The following is a 17,587-nucleotide window of genomic DNA, read 5'->3' on the forward strand; positions in this document are numbered from 1 at the left end:
TCAACCCAGAAATCTAGGACTCAACCCTCACATCCCTTTCTTTCACACTCCACCTTTAATCCATTTCTCACTTAGTCCTCACCAAGTCAAACTACAAAATAATTCTTCAACCCATTTGGTCCTCTCCACCTTCAGTCCCGACACCCTGGTCCAGACTGCCATCATCTCTGTCCTGAACTAACAGTCTGATGAGTCTGTACAATAGCCTGTTCAGTCTACTGATTTCCACCTATCCCACAATGCTTTCTCTACACAACAGCCAAAGTCGCCACTTGCAAATGTTAACCTGAACATGTAACCACACTCTTCACCCCTATCCTTAAAACCCCTCATCTCTCTCTCTCTTTTTTTTTTTTTTTTTGGGTAAATTATTACTGTAAACTATAGTCTCTGCTTATCTCTCCTGTGTTACAGTTGCTGCCTCTCCCTCTGGTTCACTGACCTCCAATTGCACAGACCTCCTTAAAAATTCCTGATGATTTCTTCCTGCCTCAGGCCCTAAGGATCAGGTGTTCCCTAAATGCAAGACAAACACCTTCCTTTCAACTCTCTAATTTTCTAGTTAATTCCTATTAATTTTTCAGGTCTAAGCTGAAGGGTCATTGAAACTCAGGTGAAATCTTCCTGACCTTCTAGGTTAAATCAGATGCCTTTTTCTATACAACACTTCTCCTAACATTTTTTTTTTCCAGTTAGTATCATGCTATCATATGGGTTTTTCTTTGGTATCTCATTCCTCAATCCCATGAAACTGTAAACTCCATTAAGACAGGGACCAATTTAATCTAGTTCACCACTGTATCTTCATATTCTAATAAGGGCACATAAAGGTATTCAATAAGGGTTAACAGTGAGGCAGCAGCCAAGAAAGGAAAATAATATGCGCAAATATATGCTGGAATATAACAGACAGGTATGAGAATGGCAAGAGATGGGACCATGTTCTTAGAAAATTAAGTTCTTTTCTCTTGCTTCCATTTATTCAAGCACTACACCTTATATTCTATATTACAAAAGCAGTAGGAAATGTCCCCATTTTCATAATTTACTAGTTCACTCTAAGACTAGCCTTAAAAAAAAAAAAACAAGGAGTTCGTAGCTCAGCAGTTAGCGAATCTGACTAGCAGACTAGCATCGGTGAGGATGCAGTCGATGAGAACACAGGTTTGATATCTGGCCTCGCTCAGTGGGTTAAGGGTCTGGTGTTGCCGTGAGCTGTGGTGTAGGTCACAGATGTAGCTCAGATCCCGAGTTGCTGTGGCTCTGGCGTAGGCCAGCAGCTACAGCTCCAATTAGATCCCTAGCCTGGGAACCTCCATATGCCGCGGGAGTGGCCCTGGGAAAGACAAAAAGACCATAAAAACAAAAAAAAACTACACTCACTCCCTGGAGACTCTGATCCTCCCACCTAATCCATCTTCTATCCCATCAGAATGACTTCTCTAAGATTCTAAAATCCTCTGATGATGTTATCCCTCTATTCTAAACCCTTCAATAGCTACCATCACCCTCAATAGCAATTTGCACCCAGGGAGAGGGGGGATGGGATGAGAGTTTGAAGAAATCTGTGACTGTCCAGTTGAGAGATGAGGAAGTCTTGAACCAGAGCAGTGAGGCGAAGCAGCGGATGTTCAAGACATTCTGGAACAAAGAGAACTTTCTTTCTGCGTGGCCAACATAACCACAGCTTCCCCAGAGTATTTTGGCAGAGAAAATAAAAGCAAGAGAATTGTAAAAATTTGGACTGTTTTAAAAATTGGTTATGGGTACTTAAGAAACTTTCCAAGGTTTTAAAACCAAACCTCTTATTATTAGTATTTAGAGTACCACAGATTTAGTAATAAATTTGCCCCTGGAAACTGCTAGGAATTCACATATACATGGTGTTTCTCTAACTACAGGTAAGAACTAAGAATGCAGGTCTCAGAGCTCAATTCCAGGTCTACTTACTCTGGATCATGGAGGTCAAACTTGAAAATCTGCACTTTTAACATATTTCCCCAGTGATTCTTATGCTCAAATTTAAGAACCACTGAAATGCAGATTATCCATCTGTAGCAGACAGCCCACTAAAGACTTTGTGTCAAGTGTATGGAGCCTTGGGAAACATCCAACCAAGTTCAATCACGTCAAAAAAAGTATATCCTCAGGAACGGACTATAAAATCTATAATCTAGTCAGCCGTACCAAAACACAAGTGCCTGAAGTGCTGATGGAACAAAAAGTTAGTCTGCAGGAAGCATTTAAAGGACAGAAGGACAGCCTAAGAATCTGTAGTGTTTACCCACTGCAAACCAACAAGAGAGAGGATTTTTATCACACTGGGGTGGTGGTGGTGGTGGGGGTTCCTCCTCTGTGGGACAGAATGGCTCATTTGATGTTTCCATAGCCTGAAAGCCAGATATTTCCCTGTGCTCTAGTTATAAGCTCCTAAAGGACTGTTCTATTAATTTAGTGCCTTGTTATTACAAAGAGCTGACTCCTGAACTAGTAGACAAATAATCAGCCACTAAAATTCTATTTCTGTTACATCCAACTCCATGGTAAGTTAAAAAACACTGGTATTCTGATTTGTCCAGTGGACCCTCAAGAGGTTAGTATCTGTGCATGCATTTGGTTGGCATAAATCATCCCCCCACAACACAGGCCCTATGAAGACTGATCAAGTTTTAGTTCCTGGATATGTGTTACTAGAAACTGAAACTATAGGCTGTACCCAAATTGTGTCCCATGAGAGGCCTTGCTTCACTAAACTAGTATTTCTCTGACATACTTATTTTCTTTAATGAAAGCATTCCTCAAGACACAAATGTTTTAAGTAAGTGTTATTACTTACCAGAGATTATATTCTCATGTACCTAGCATATAAATATATAAATCTGCTTTAGAATCTCATGATATTTTCACATGAAATATTCATATGCAATATTTCAACAGAAGCAGGAGAAGTGCTTCTTTTTTTATTTTTATTTTTTGCTTTTCAGGGCCACACCTGTGGCATATGGAGGTTCCAGGCTAGGGGTCAAATCAGAGCTGCAGCTGCCGCCCTATGCCACAGGCACAGCAACATAGGATCCAAGCTGCGTCTGCGACCTACTCCACAGCTCACAGCAACGCCGGGTGCTTAACCCACTAAGCGAGACCAGGGATTGAACCCACCTCATGGTTATGAATCAGATTTGTTTCTGCTGTGCCACAGCGGGAACTCCTGATATCTATTTTCAATTAATAACCAGAATATAGTTTTTGGTCCAGTAATTGGATAAATAATATCTGAATGTAGAGATGACTTAAAGCTAAAGAAGCCTTGTAAGAAAAGTGCCACATAAGAAAACTGCCAGGTGCTAGTTAAGCATGGAAGGCTTATCTAAAATAAGCCTTCCCCAGGAGGCTCCCTTTCCTACAGCTATGAGGAGAAAACAAAAGCCCACCAGTCATGCTGGGCAGCCAAAACCACTGGACCTCACCCCTGAGTTCCCATGTCTCTGCTATCAATCCAGTAGCTCCAAGGAACTCCTGACATGATACTTCCATTCCAAGCCCGACCCTTTTCATCTTAGTTTTGCAAGTAGCTCAGAAATAAGTCACTTTGAGGATTTTTTTAAAAAATGGATTATGTGGTATGACTTCCTTTTTTTTTTTTTTTTTTTCCGCTTTTTTAAAATGGCCACACCCACAGTATATGGAAGTTCCCAGGCTAGGGGTTGAATCCAAGCTGCAACTGCTGGCCTACACCACAGCCATAGCAATGCCAGATCTGAGCCAAGTCTGCACTACACCACAGCTCACAACAATGCCGGATCCTTAACCACTGAGTGAAGATAGGGGTAGAACCTGTATCCTTATGGATACTAGGTGGGTTCGTAACCTGCTGAGCCACAACAAACTCCCTAAAGGTGTTTTTTGCCTATGCCACCACTATCATTCTGAGCTAGACAACCTACTTCTCATCTCACTCCACCCAAGCAACAGTCAGAGTGCTCTTTTAAAAACATAAATCCAGGGAGTTCCCTTGTGGTGCAGCAGGTTAAGGATCTGGTGTTGTCACTGAAGCAGCCCTGGTCACTGCTGTGAGAAGGGTTTGTTCCATGTGCTTGGGAACTTCCATAGGCCATGAGCGCAGCCAAATAAATAAGTAAATAAACCAAAAAACATAAATCCAAACACTTGACCCTGCTTTAAAACATACATAGGTTTTTTCTTGTATTTATTTAGACCAAGTTCAAAATCCTCACCAGGAGCTAAAGCCCAGCAAGATCAGATTTCCTTCCTTCCTCCAACCTCATCTTAATACACCCTCCCTTCTCTTCTTCCACCAAGCTCAGCCATTCTGGGCACTCTTTACTTCCTCAAACACACAAAGCCTTTCCTTGATTCAAATGCCTCCCTCTAAAACCCCACACCTTTTAAATACAGCTTTAAGATATAATTCATCTATTATGCGATTCATCCTTTTAACACAATAGCAGTCACCCCCCATTTTCCTTCAATTCTCTCAGCCCTAGGCAACTACCAATCTACTTTCTGTCTCAATAGATTTGCATAGTCTGGACATTTCATAAAAGTGGAATTATCCAATATGTGATCTGTTCCAACTGCCTTCTTTCACTTAGCAGAGTGTTTTCCAGGTTTATCAATACTGTAGAATTTATTAGTACTAGGCTTCAAGCCTCTTAAAATAGTTGTATTTCTTTTTTTTTTTTTTTTTTCCTTTGCTTTTTACGGCTGTGCCTGTGGCATATGGAGGATCCCAGGATAGGGGTCGAATTGGAGCTATAGCTGCTGGCTTACGCCACAGCCACAGCAACATGGGATCTGAGCCTCGACTGCGACCTATACCACAGCTCATGGCAACACCGGATCCTCAACCCACTGAGCGAGGCCAGGGATCAAATCTGCATCCTCATGGATACTAGTCAGATTTGTCTCCGCCACGCCGCAACAGGAACTCCAAAATAGCTGTATTGTGATAATTTCCTTGAAAATATTCTAAGGGAAAAACGGGGGAGGAATATATGAAACAAGATTGGTGAAAATGTTGATAATCATTGAAGCTAGTGATGGTTATGTAGTTCACTAAACTATTCTATTTTTGTATATGTTTAGAAATTTCCATAATAAAATATTTATTTAAAGATAAATAAATCTTTCCATCCTGTCTTTCCATCCTTTGTCAGTTTAAAAAACATCTCTTCAGAGAAAACCATCCTGCCTTGGAGGGACCCTCCCATTTTTCCTGCCTAGTATGTATCGCAATTTTTGAGTTTGAAAATGTTCATTTCACTATTTATTCTCTCTCTCTACCCTACTAGAATGAACACTCAGTAGACAGACAGCTAGAGTCCAGCACAGCATCTGACCCATAGTGAACACACAAACACTCAGAACCCCTCCTTCATTAGTAGTTTAGACTCCTCCCAAAACAGCTTCTTGAAAAAGTAAAAAACTAGTGATCTTACTCCCCTCACCATCTCCTACACTCAAATTTTCTTATTACTACAAGCAGTAACATTTCAGATATTAGAACTCAGATTTTCTTCAGCTGTCCGTGTTTCACTCTGGAACCATGCATTCTTTTTCTTGCTTTTTTTTTTTTTTTTTTTTTTTTTTTTTTTTTTTTTGCTTTTTTTATAGAGCCGCACCCTCAGCATGTGGAGGTTCCCATGCAAGGGGTCGAATTGAAGCTGTAGCTGCTGACCTATGCCACAGCCACAGCAATGCAGGATCTGAGCTGCATCTGCAACCTACACTACAGCTCATGGCAACACTGGATCCTTAACCCACTGAGCAAGGCCAAGGATTAAACCTGTGTTCTTATGGATGCTTGTCAGATTCGTTGACTGCTGAGCCACAACGGGAACTCCTGGAACCATGCATTCTTCTTTTTTCTTTTTTGTCTTTTTAGAGCTGCACCTGTGGCATATGGAAGTTCCCAGGCTAGGGGTTGAATTGGAGCTGTAGCTGCCAGCCTACACCACAGCCACAGCAATGTGGGATTGGAGCCCTGCCTGCAACCTACACCACAGCTCAGGGCAATGCTGGATCCTTAACCCACTGAGAAAGGCCAGGGATCAAACCTATATCCTCATGGATGCCAGTCAGATTCGTTTCTGCTGAGCCACGACAGAACTCTACGACCATGCATTCTTTTAGACAAGAAAGTTCACATAGCCAAGTCTGAATTAGCAGGATGGCACGTTTGTATCATGGTCTCACTGATACAGCTGATCTCTCCTCTCTTGGGCAGGCTGTTTTTGGTAGGAAGACTCAACTCCAACTTGGTGCAGTTTGTTTTATTGGATTCTTAGAACCTTTGCCATTGACTAAATCATACACCAATTTCAACAGATTTTTATGGATTAAATATACACAGGAGAACATTTTACAGTAGTAACACCAATCCAGTAGTAACTCCAATACTAAAGTAACTCTCATCATTCTTTGCATTGCTCATTCACATTACTTAAAAATATCTTTTGTATTTTCCTTGCTGCTCTTTAACTAAGAAATTCTGTTAAACATCAAGAGCATTGACATAGCCAACATCTCTACTTACAGACAAAAGCCTTCCAGAAACCATAAAAACTCACGTGAAATGAAAACACAATACATTTTAATTAAGTGTGCCTGTTAAGGGTCTAAGCAAAGATCATTAATGACACTAGCTATCAGGCTAGTTTCTAACAGGGGCTGCAGCTGTGTAGGAAAACACACATCAAAGCTTGTGAAAGCCAGAACAGTACAGAAAGAAAATGTTAAAATTCTTTGGTGTTATTTTGATTCCACAAGGGAAATAAACATTTGCCTACTGGAACACATCTCTAAAAGTGGGTATCAGTGGGAAATATAATTGAATATTTAAATACTTTATGTATAACCAATATTCATTTTCAGATCCTATTCTTTCACATCTAATTCTTCTTCCCTACTGCTACTGCTTCAGCTGCACCTCTGGAAGCACCTGATTTGCCAGAGACAACCCTCCAATTCTTGAATCCCCATCTAAGCCATCAACTGATACCCAAGTTCTCTCCTGTTTTCATTACTCGTATCATGAAATGCTCTTTCTAAAGCCTGAGATATCTGTGTCAAAAACCATTCATCAGGGCAGTAGAAACCATCTCATTGCCAACGTCTCCTCTCCAGCTGGCCCCCACTGCATACACTCATGGACACAGGCTCCAAGCATCTGGTCATGCCAATCTCACCTCGAAGCTTTCTTTTAAGTTGAATCAGATACCAGGAGTGCTTTGCTTCCTACTCCTCTTCCATCATCCAAATAGTTCCTGAAATCCTACCTATTTCAGAAAGCTTTTCCAGGTTTATCAGGAGAGGTGAAAGATTCCACTGGCCTAATTTTTGCTGACGGATCTCAAAAACTGTCACAGATAATTCCCTTGGCCCCCTATTCCTAAAATGTTTACCAACATGTATGTAATGCATAATATAACTAACACACATCACCAAGTTCAATTTTATGATTTCTGGGGAAAGTCTGAACTTTTTTTGGAGGAAAGAAATTAAGCATTAATATAACCCTTGATCACACAAATAAATGGACATGAGGAAATCTACCAGATCATCAAATTTATATTACATAATGCTGAATGATGAATACATTTCAGGCAATGAGAGTGGATATGAAGTACACCTGTGCCATTCCATGTGACTATGTCACTATATTTTTGAAAGATGGATTTTCTTCTTTTTCAGCTTTGGGAACAGAAGACTGAAAAAAAGCATGGAACAAAAACATTCTCTTTTTTTCTCATTACAGAAAGTCAACACTCATGTCTGTTAGTGCTCTTTCTCTCTGTCACACACACACACACACACACACACACACACACACACACACTTTTGTCATTGTCTTCTTCAACTAGAACTATCAAACTTCAGACTTATAGAGACCAAGTCATTCTAGGTAGTGTTTAGCTTAGCACTTGATGCAAAGATGATCATGGCTTCTGAAAAGAATTAAGTCAAACCTTACAAATAGAGATGGAGAAGACAACACGGAAAAAGGGAAGATTAGTTATTTTTTTCAGGGGTTTAGAAACTATTAGGTGATCTTATATTCTGGATATCTAGTATTTAATATACTATGATTTTTAAATACAAGGTTTTTGTTTGTTTGTTTTTGTTTTTTGCCTTTTTGCCTTTTCTAGGGCCACTGCCCCCGGCATATGGAGGTTCCCAGGCTAGGGGTCTAATTGGAGCTGTAGCTGCTGGCCTACGCCAGAGCCACAGCAACTCGGGATCCAAGCCGTGTCTGTGACCTACACCACAGTTCATGGCAACGCCAGATCCTTAACCCACTGAGCAAGGCCGGGGATCAAACCCACAACCTCATGGTTCCTAGTCAGATTCGTTAACCACTGCACCACGACGGGAACTCCAATACAAAATATTTTAAAAATATACATATAATGCCAAACTCTGCTTTGCAGAAATGTGGGGGTTTACTTCAAAATAATAAGAAGCATTTAATTAGTGCTAAATATATGAAAGTTACAGTGTTTGGCACAAGAGACAACTGTCCTCAAAGAACTTATCTTGAGTTGAAGAATCAGGGCATACAGAAAAGGTATAAAGAATGTAAGGCGCAAGAAAAGAAAACATTTCCTGTAGAGCCACTGGGCAAGGCTTCTTGGAAAGGGTAAGGCTTGAATTAGGCTTGGATGCATAAACTTAAAGATAAGTTTTAGTTATGAAAATGAAGTAAAGGAGAGGAAGGGTGGATAGTACTTGTACTGGCTAGACAGTGGAAAAGCAGAGGGATTGGTCAGGGGAAGGTAAGGTGGGGGAAAAATGGAGATGATGAGACGGGTGAAACAGGGAGAAGCCAGACGAAAGGAATCCTGAATGGAGAAAAAGGGTGAGAGGGACAAAGTGTTGTTTCAGAAAGATGAAACAACAGAATGAAAAGGGAGGGACAAGGCCTGAGAAACTAGAGGGAATATTGACAAGATCTAGTGACTGATCGGTGCACAAGAACAGTCTCTGTTGTATACCCCCGAGATGATGTCCTTTCCTACTCCTTCCTGAGAGAGATCAATTCTCTAGCAACAAGAAGAAAAATTACAAGATGATTTCTAGTAATATTATTCTCTACACTTGAAACTTTACAATGATAAGGTTAAAAAAATGTTAAATGGTATTTATTTCCATGGTTAAAAAAATAATCAACTATACCAATTTTTTTCTTCATCAGTAACATGAAAACAAAATCAACTATGTGATTCAACCATGAAAGAAGGTTTCAACAATGTCTCAAACACATGTTAGGTTTTGCCAATATTCACCCATTCGACAAAAGTTACCATGGAGTAAATAAAAAATACTACGAATTTAACATTATTAGCTTCTCTTCAGGGCTCAACTACAGAGTCAGAGACAGCCTGATGAATGATAAACATTACCCAATAAACAGCCAAAAGACTTGGCTCTAACTTTAACTTGAGATCACACAGCAAGTAAATTACTTCATCTCTCCCAGCTTCTCGAAATGAGCACCAAAGCAACTGACATTTGTGGAATGTTTTTAGTTTACAATAACAGCCTCTCCTCTCCTTTTTTTTTTTTTTTTTTTTTTTTGTCTTTTTGCCTTTTCTGGGGCCACTCCCGTGGCACATGGAGGTTCCCAGGCTAGGGGTCTAATCAGAGCTGCAGCTGCCGGCCTACGCCAGAGCCACAGCAGCGCGGGATCCGAGCCGTGTCTGCAACCTACACCACAGCTCCTGGCAACGCTGGATCCTTAACCCACTGAGCAAGGCCAGGGGTCGAACCCGCAACCTCATGGTTCCTAGTCAGATTTGTTAACCACCGTGCCACGATGGGAACTCCTCCTCTCCCATTTTTATGCTATAACTTCACTAACATTCTTAAAGTTTGACAAAATTGGTTTTATTACTGCATAATTTACAGATGAACATAAAAGACATAAGTGATAAAACAGGGGTTATAACCTAGGTCTTTGACCCTAAATCTCATACTCTTTCCACATTAGGCTTACTCTACTTTGTAAAATTATTTGAACAACTTGCAAACATGGAAATGACTTAGAAAGGTTATAGAAACACACAAATGAAAGGAATATTACTTTGTTTGGGTGTGACCAGGAGAGAATTCAAATTTTATGGGGACTAGACCCTACACAAGTGAAGGATCTCTCGTTAAGAAAAAGAATACAAAGATAAGGTAAAGACCTTGGAGGATACCCATGAAAATAAGGGTATCTGAAACTTTAGTTTCATTTAGCTTCAAGGTAAATCTGTCTCTGGATGTAACACACACACAAAATTCACCAGTCAACCTACTAAGATCAGGAACTGCCCTCTAAAACCTAATGACTGTCTTCCAAGCAGTGTGAAAAGAACACGGTGGATACAGAACAGTAACAAAAAACAAAAAACACACGCTTGCCCTTTATTCCCTCAAGACCACTTACAATAAACCAAATAACAAAAACTTCCAGTTAGAAATGGTCTTTGTTATGTCTTGATTAGGATCAAAAGAACAAATTACCAACTAATAACAAAAAAAATAATTATAATGAAAGTGACAAGAGAATTATTTCACTAAAGTAATTAAGCTAGAACATCATACCAAACCATAATTATTGTTTTATACACACGCACAGGTATAAACACACACACTCATATTTACTCACAATTTGGCAAGCAAAAGATCTCATTAAAAAAAATTTACCTCGTCTCCGCCCATAGCTCCTGGCTGCATGTAAACACAGAAGAAAACCATGGGTATCTGTATCAAAATGGTGAATTTAGAAAGAAAAAATATTTACACAAACCTTTTCTAAGTAGTCTTAGAATGAATTAATCTGGAGATACTGTTCAACTTGACTACACACATATTTAAAAAAACCTACGAAGCACAAGTTAAATCACAGTCTTAAAGAGAACTTCAACTGGATGTGGCAGCCACTGGAAAAGATACAATGGGTGCTTAAGTATCACAAGTCTTACGAGGATTTATAGGTGGCCCATTATCTATATCAGAAATAGAGTTCTTTAAACATTTTTCTGATTCGTAAATCTTCATCTGTACTATATATTACCACCAGACATCACTTTTTTTTTTTGCCATTTCTTGGGCCGCTCCTGCTGCATATGGAGATTCCCAGGCTAGGGGTGTCATTGGAGCTATTGCTGCTGGCCTACGCCAGAGCCACAGCAACGCGGGATTCGAGCTGCATCTGCAACCTACACCACACTTAACCCACTGAGCAAGGCCAGGGATCAAACCCACAACCTCATCGTTCCTAGTTGGATTCGTTAACCACTGATCCACAACGGGAACTCCACCACCAGACATCACGTTAAAGAAAAAAACATTCATTCTAAATAAATAACTGTACCGTGTGGTGGTCATTCTAAATTTCTACACACACACACACACACACACACACACACACACACACACACACACACTTCAGAGTCCCCTGAAAATTGTTTACACACAATTAGCTCTTGCTTACAGAACAAGTTTCCATAAAATTTTCTGTGACGTTTCTCTAGCCTCCTCATTTACTTTCCATACAATATCGCAGATAAGAGGAAAGCAATAACTTTTTCTTCTAGAAAGTGAACTGAAAAAGTAGCAAGAGATTAAGGTGATGAGTACATCATCCCAGGCTATGCTGAAGAAGACAGCACCTTAAAGATTTTCTTCCCCTTCAGAACTCAAGGCCCACAGAATGCATTAAGTTGATGCTACAGTCTGGCTCTGTTAAACATCGCATCATACATATATGGCTAGGAAATCCTGTCATCTAAAATAAATTTCAAAGGGGAAAGTTTTTTGAATTCGAAACCTTGAGCTCTATAAAAACAAATGAGAACTCTATTTAATCCATATTTTAAAGACATGAAATGTTATATTAACTTTAAACCAAAAACAAGGATAATTTGGGGTTACATTTGTAGTGCAAAAGAGAGCTAAAGAAAACTATTTCTCTCTTAGGAAAAGAATTCAGACTTTTCAGCTAGAAACTTGAAATACCAGTTGGCCAATCTTATCTTCTTAGTTCTCATTTTTCTTCAGGCATTGAACTCACCATCACCTACACACCCTTGGTCTCTTCCCTTTTCGACAACCAAATATTAATAAGGATTATTCAGGGAGTTCCCATTGTAGCTCAGCAGGTTAAAAACCCAATATCGTGTCCTTAAGGATGGGAGTTTGATTCCTCACTTTGCTCAGTGGGCTAAGGATCTGGTGTTGCCACAAGCTGTAGCCTGGGTCACAGATGTGTCTGGGATTGGTGCTGCTATGGTGAAGGCCAGCAGCTGCAGCTCCAATTCAACCCCTAGCCAGGGAACTTCCATATGCCACAGGAACGGCTATAAAAAGAAAAAGAAAAAAAAAAAAAGGATTATCCAGTTCAAACCCTAATTCCCTAACTCCTTCCATTGCTATAACTCTCAGTGGGAAACATCTCTTCTGAATCTACACAGCAATTACTGTTTATATCACTTACAAAGGGAATACATCCCCCCCAAAATTTTAAGAAACTTCTACACTTTTCATTATTTGGAACCTGGAATTCATCTTCCCACAGAATGTATAATAAATGGTAATTTCCTAGCTTGCCCCCCTCCAAAGCTGACTTCATTTATAAGAATATGGCTGAATTAATACTAACAGACAACACTTAAAAAGAGATTAAATAAGTTTTGACATCCTACCATTTATTTCTTTGTCCCTTCTCCCATCCCAATGATGTCATGCTACCAACACCCCCAACTACGAAATCTCTATTTAGAGAGGAAATAAAACATTCTATATTTCAAAAGTAATCATTTCTTTCCCAAACAGAACATTCCCATTCTTTCATTTTATCTGATTTCTGATCAGATACTCAGTGAAAAAGAATCTGACCACAATTCTAAGGTAAAACTGACTCATCAGACTTTAACACCCTTAAAGGATAAGAGAATGCTGCTCACTCATGTCATCAAGTGCTAAGTATTCAAGTAATAGAGAACATGAAGTGGCCAGATCCAGACAAGTATGGGGGTGGGGAGCAGCATCCAGGATTGGAGATGGGGGTAGTTGCAAAAGACATACTCAGGAGTTTTAATCAAAGCTTTCTTAAACAGGAGTTCCCATTGTGGAGCAACAGCAACGAACCTGACTAGGAACCATGAGGCTGCAGGTTCAATCCCTGGCCTCGCTCAGTAGGTCCAAGGATCTGGCGTTGCCGTGAGCTGTGATGTAGGTCGCAGACAAGGCTCTAATCGTGTGTGGCTGTGGCTGTGGCGCAGGCAGGCAGCAGTAGCTCCAATTGGACCCCTAGCCTGAGAACCTCCATATGCCGCAGGCACAGCCCTAAAAAGCCAAAAAAAAAAAAAAAAAGCTTTCTTAAACAGGTCATGGTTTTTACAGATTTTTCTCTTTTCCCATTTCTAATCAAAAATAGCAAATTGGTTCATGTCAGCCTGTACATGCTGATAACATGGACACAAAAGGGCATATGGAATAGGGAGACAATTTAAAGTGGTGATCTGCAATGCTTCAATTTGCTTCCATCATTCACTGTGGAATAATTATGTGCTACCTTGGTCCTAATTTCAATAGTTTACCTATGATCTCTATGGTAATTATTATTACAGCTGCTAAAACAATGAGTACTTGCTATGTGTGTGGAGCAGTTCAAAATGCTTTATGCATATTCCTATCATTTAATATACACCATAACCTTATGACATAAATATTCTTATTAGTCTCTTCTTACAGCTGAGGAAAATGGGACATGGAATTAAGTGTCTTGGCTAAAATTGCCACTAGGAAGTGGTGGACTTGGAATATGACTCTCAGCACTCTGGCTTCCGAGCCTACCCTTTCAACCACTCCACTATACTGTTAAATTCCTGGAGGACAAGGTCAGGATCTTATATTCTTTTGAATATTCTCTAATGCACCTGGTAGAACGCTCTGTACCAAGCTGGTATTCAACAAACATGGCTTGTTAGCTGCATGTGCAATTGAGGGAGTGAGTAATACATGCCATGATGGCCTTTTGAATGTAGGCCACCTCCGCTGGTGATTAAAAATTTGCTCATGAGGGCCATTTGCAAATAGACTAATTAGAGTCACACTCTTCCCTAAGGCAGAGGTAATGAAGTGAACACCAAGGACAAAAGTTTCGGAGCACAAAAGTAGTGCTTTCCCCTGAGAATAAATATGATTTCTAAACAAGAAAGAATATTGAATACATAAATTTCCATGAGTCAGCACAAAACGATCACACATGGAGAAAAAGGAAGTAATGTGACTAGTTCCATCTATATAACATACCCTATGCTAGTATAGATTTATACCAGATATAACAAGATGGGATATACTTTCAAAGGCCCATCTACTTTCTCCAAGAACTTTTTTTTTTTTTGCTTTTTAGGGCTGCACCTGTGGCATATGGAGGTTCCCAGGCTAGGGGTCAAATTGGAGCTGTAGCCTTGGGCCTACATCACAGCCACAGCAACACATCTGTGACCTACATCACAGCTCATGGCAACGCCAGATCCTTAACCCACTGAGCGAGGTCAGAGATCAAAGCTGTGTCCTCATGGATGCTAGTCAGATTAGTTAACTCCTGAGCCACACGGGAACTCCAGAACTTTAATTCTTTACTATCAATCATCATCATTATAGATAAAATTCTTTTGTTGTTTCATTATTAAACAATTTTAGACCTCATAAAAATTATATTTAATTTCTAAAAGTCAAGGTAGTGGTTATCCTTGGCTAGAGGTATTAACTGGAAAGAAGGCTGAGGAGGGCTCTGGAATATTGGTAATGTTTTGATCTTAATCAAGGTACTGATTAATTTGTGTTCAACTTGTGATGATATATCAATCTAATTATCATCTATCCATTGTTTGGTATATATATTGTACTCTATTTTAAAATTTTAAAATATTTTAGACTAGTTCACTGGAATAAAATGTTATAAGATTAATGTAGAAAGTCTCAAAATGCTAACATTTTGTAGTCTTTAAATTATAAACCTGAATAACCCAAAACTGAAAAAAAAATTAAAGACTTATTTCCAACCCATCAGAATAAATATAAAAGGGTGCATGTTTGCAGTGGGATATGCTAGAGTTATTCTAAAAATAAGTTCACATGATCAGTAACTAGTACATTGTGAATGGCGCCCTCATATTAATGGTATGGTACTTTGTCAGGCACACGAGGCAACACTGGAAAAAGCAGACCATCTGTCACTCCTATGACTTGACCTGTGATTGGCTTGTACCCACACATGTGACCTCCTAAAGGCAACTTACAATCTGATTCTAAAATCTAAACTACATCTTCAGCTACATGAACTCACCCAAAGCTGCTGAAGTTTCTGTAAGCAAAGTAACATCATACACAGATTCTACTGCTGAGGTTCGAAGATGCTCATGATTGGCACAACAGAGAGAGAGAGAGAGAGAGAGAGAGAGAGAGAGAGAGAGAGAGAGAGAGAAAGGAGGGAAAGAAGAGAGAGAGATCTATCTCCATTTTCTGGTGGATCAAAGTAACACACACCCATCTCAGGAACCTAAGCAGAGTCTCTACAATGCCATACTTAAGAAAAAAAAAAATGAACAAGATACAAAATCTTAGTACAACATTTTACTAACTGGAATGGAACTATCTGTCAAGATGTTAAACGTTAACCGCAGAAGCAAGCTGTTAACTACTTCCCTTGCAATAAAATCAGTTTCTTAAAAACAACTTGTAAACTTGCTTTTTGAATACCATTTCAGTACACAAAATTAAATCCTATTAGAACATCTAATGGTCCCTTTCAGCTTCCATCTAAGTATTAGTCATGCAAAAAAGTCCACCTAAGATAGGTTAAGATCTTAAAGTTAGTACAAAAATATCCCCTTTCCCTAATTAGACTGTAAATTCCCAAAGAGCAGCAATGATGGAGTTTGGATTCATAAGTGCACCTCCTCTATCTCTGTCTTTTTAAAGGTTAGAAGTTTTAGCGTAACAATTTTCAAATCTGGCAAATTGTTATTGAAAAGATCAATTTCTTCATAAACAAACTTCATAGGTAAAAACGATGCTTGAAGAGACAAGATACATTTTCATCTGCTACATTCCCATAAAGTATTTGGATATTTTAAAATCCCTTCTTGTTACCCTTCTCTTTGATGCTTTCCCATTTTTCTCAGAAAAATCATGCCATTTTATTTACAAGCCTAAAAAGTAACACTAATAACTGGCAAGCATAATACTAGTGTTGCTTACATACTTCATAAAGGAGAAGAAATACCAGAAAGTAAAATATAATAACCTAATGACTTACTATGCTCCAGGCATTGTATGCTAAATGCTTAACATTGTGGATTCTAATTCCCGAAGCGACTACCATAATGTACATTTCCAGATGAGCAAACTGAGGCCTGAAGAGAATGAATGACTGGTCTAGGTTATTCAGCTACCTAAACAGCAGAGTTGGGATGGAATCCAGGTCCACACTGGCTTTAAAGCATTTATTCTTTTGTTTCTTATAAGTTGAGATATTATTTACATTCAGTAAAACGAACCTGCTATAAGTTTACAACTTGATTCATTTTGGTAATCATATATAGCCATGTAACTAGTACCATCATAATCAAGATACAGAATAGTCATCTCCCTAAAATGTTTCCATGTGCCCTTTTCCTGTTGATCACGTGAACCATGCCCCTGGCAACCATTAATCTGGCTTCTGACTATAGTTGTGTCTGCCCTTTATACAACTTCACACAAATGGAATCAAGGTGTTTGACTCCCTTTACCGAGCATAATGTTTCTGAGACTTATCCATAGTATTACATGTGTCAATATTTCATTTCTTTTTATTGCTGAGTAGTATTCCTTAGTATGGAAATATCACCATTTATCCATTCATCATCAGTTGTTAGGGACTAAAATGTGTTTCCTCCCAAAATTCAGAGGTTGAAGCCCTAACCCCCAGTGTGACTATGTCTTAAGACAACACTCATAGAGTAGGGTCCTATTCCAATAGGATTGGTGTCCCTTTAAGAAGAAGATACCAGGAGTGGCCATGCCTACAGAAAAGGCCATGTGAAGTCACAGCATGAAGGTAGCCATCTGCCAGTCAAGGGAAAAGCACTTAGGAGAAACCAAACCTGTCAACACCTTAATTTTGGACTTCTAGTCTCCACAACCATGAGAAAATAAATTTATTTTGTTTAAGCCATCCAGTCTATATTTCATTATGGCAGCCCTAGTAAAGTAATATACCAGTCAGTGGACATTTGAAAAGCCTTTATTCTTAACCACCAAGATCACAGGGCCAGTTTTCAAACCTATAGAGTCACTGAACGTACCCAGAAATTCCCTTTAGGATTTCCACAAACTTACCATCCTCTAAGAGTTCACTGTTAATATCACAATCCAAGATTAATAAGGGAGACATCTCACCCAAATTTTTATTATCACTACCATAGCACTATTATTTTCTATTAATTATTACACTTAATGCTATCATTTATGAATTAAAATCAGAACTTAATAGGTATTTTTGTGGACTGATCAGAAAATCTAATTGTCT

The 17,587-nt window shown here is 39.2% G+C and overlaps 1 protein-coding gene across 25 annotated transcripts in view; it reads right to left on the minus strand.

Moving 5' to 3' along the window:
- CPEB3 (cytoplasmic polyadenylation element binding protein 3) overlaps positions 1-17,587 on the minus strand; it is a 196,082-nt gene that overhangs the window by 79,750 nt on the left and 98,745 nt on the right. For 8 of the 25 annotated variants that reach the window (XR_002338767.1, XM_021073492.1, XM_021073494.1 and 5 more), the window contains one exon: positions 10,711-10,767. The exons of 11 other annotated variants lie outside the window; for them this stretch is intronic. Coding sequence is in view for 13 of the 14 variants with exons in the window: in XM_021073492.1 (XP_020929151.1) it covers positions 10,711-10,767 (57 nt within the window). In the remaining variant the exon portion in view is untranslated. The remainder of the gene's footprint in view (positions 1-10,710; positions 10,768-17,587) is intronic. 6 more of the 25 variants (XM_021073507.1, XM_021073502.1, XM_021073499.1 and 3 more) reach the window with 1 other exon arrangement.

This window comes from Sus scrofa, chromosome 14 (assembly GCF_000003025.6).
Source record: "Sus scrofa isolate TJ Tabasco breed Duroc chromosome 14, Sscrofa11.1, whole genome shotgun sequence".
Taxonomy (NCBI): domain Eukaryota; kingdom Metazoa; phylum Chordata; class Mammalia; order Artiodactyla; family Suidae; genus Sus; species Sus scrofa.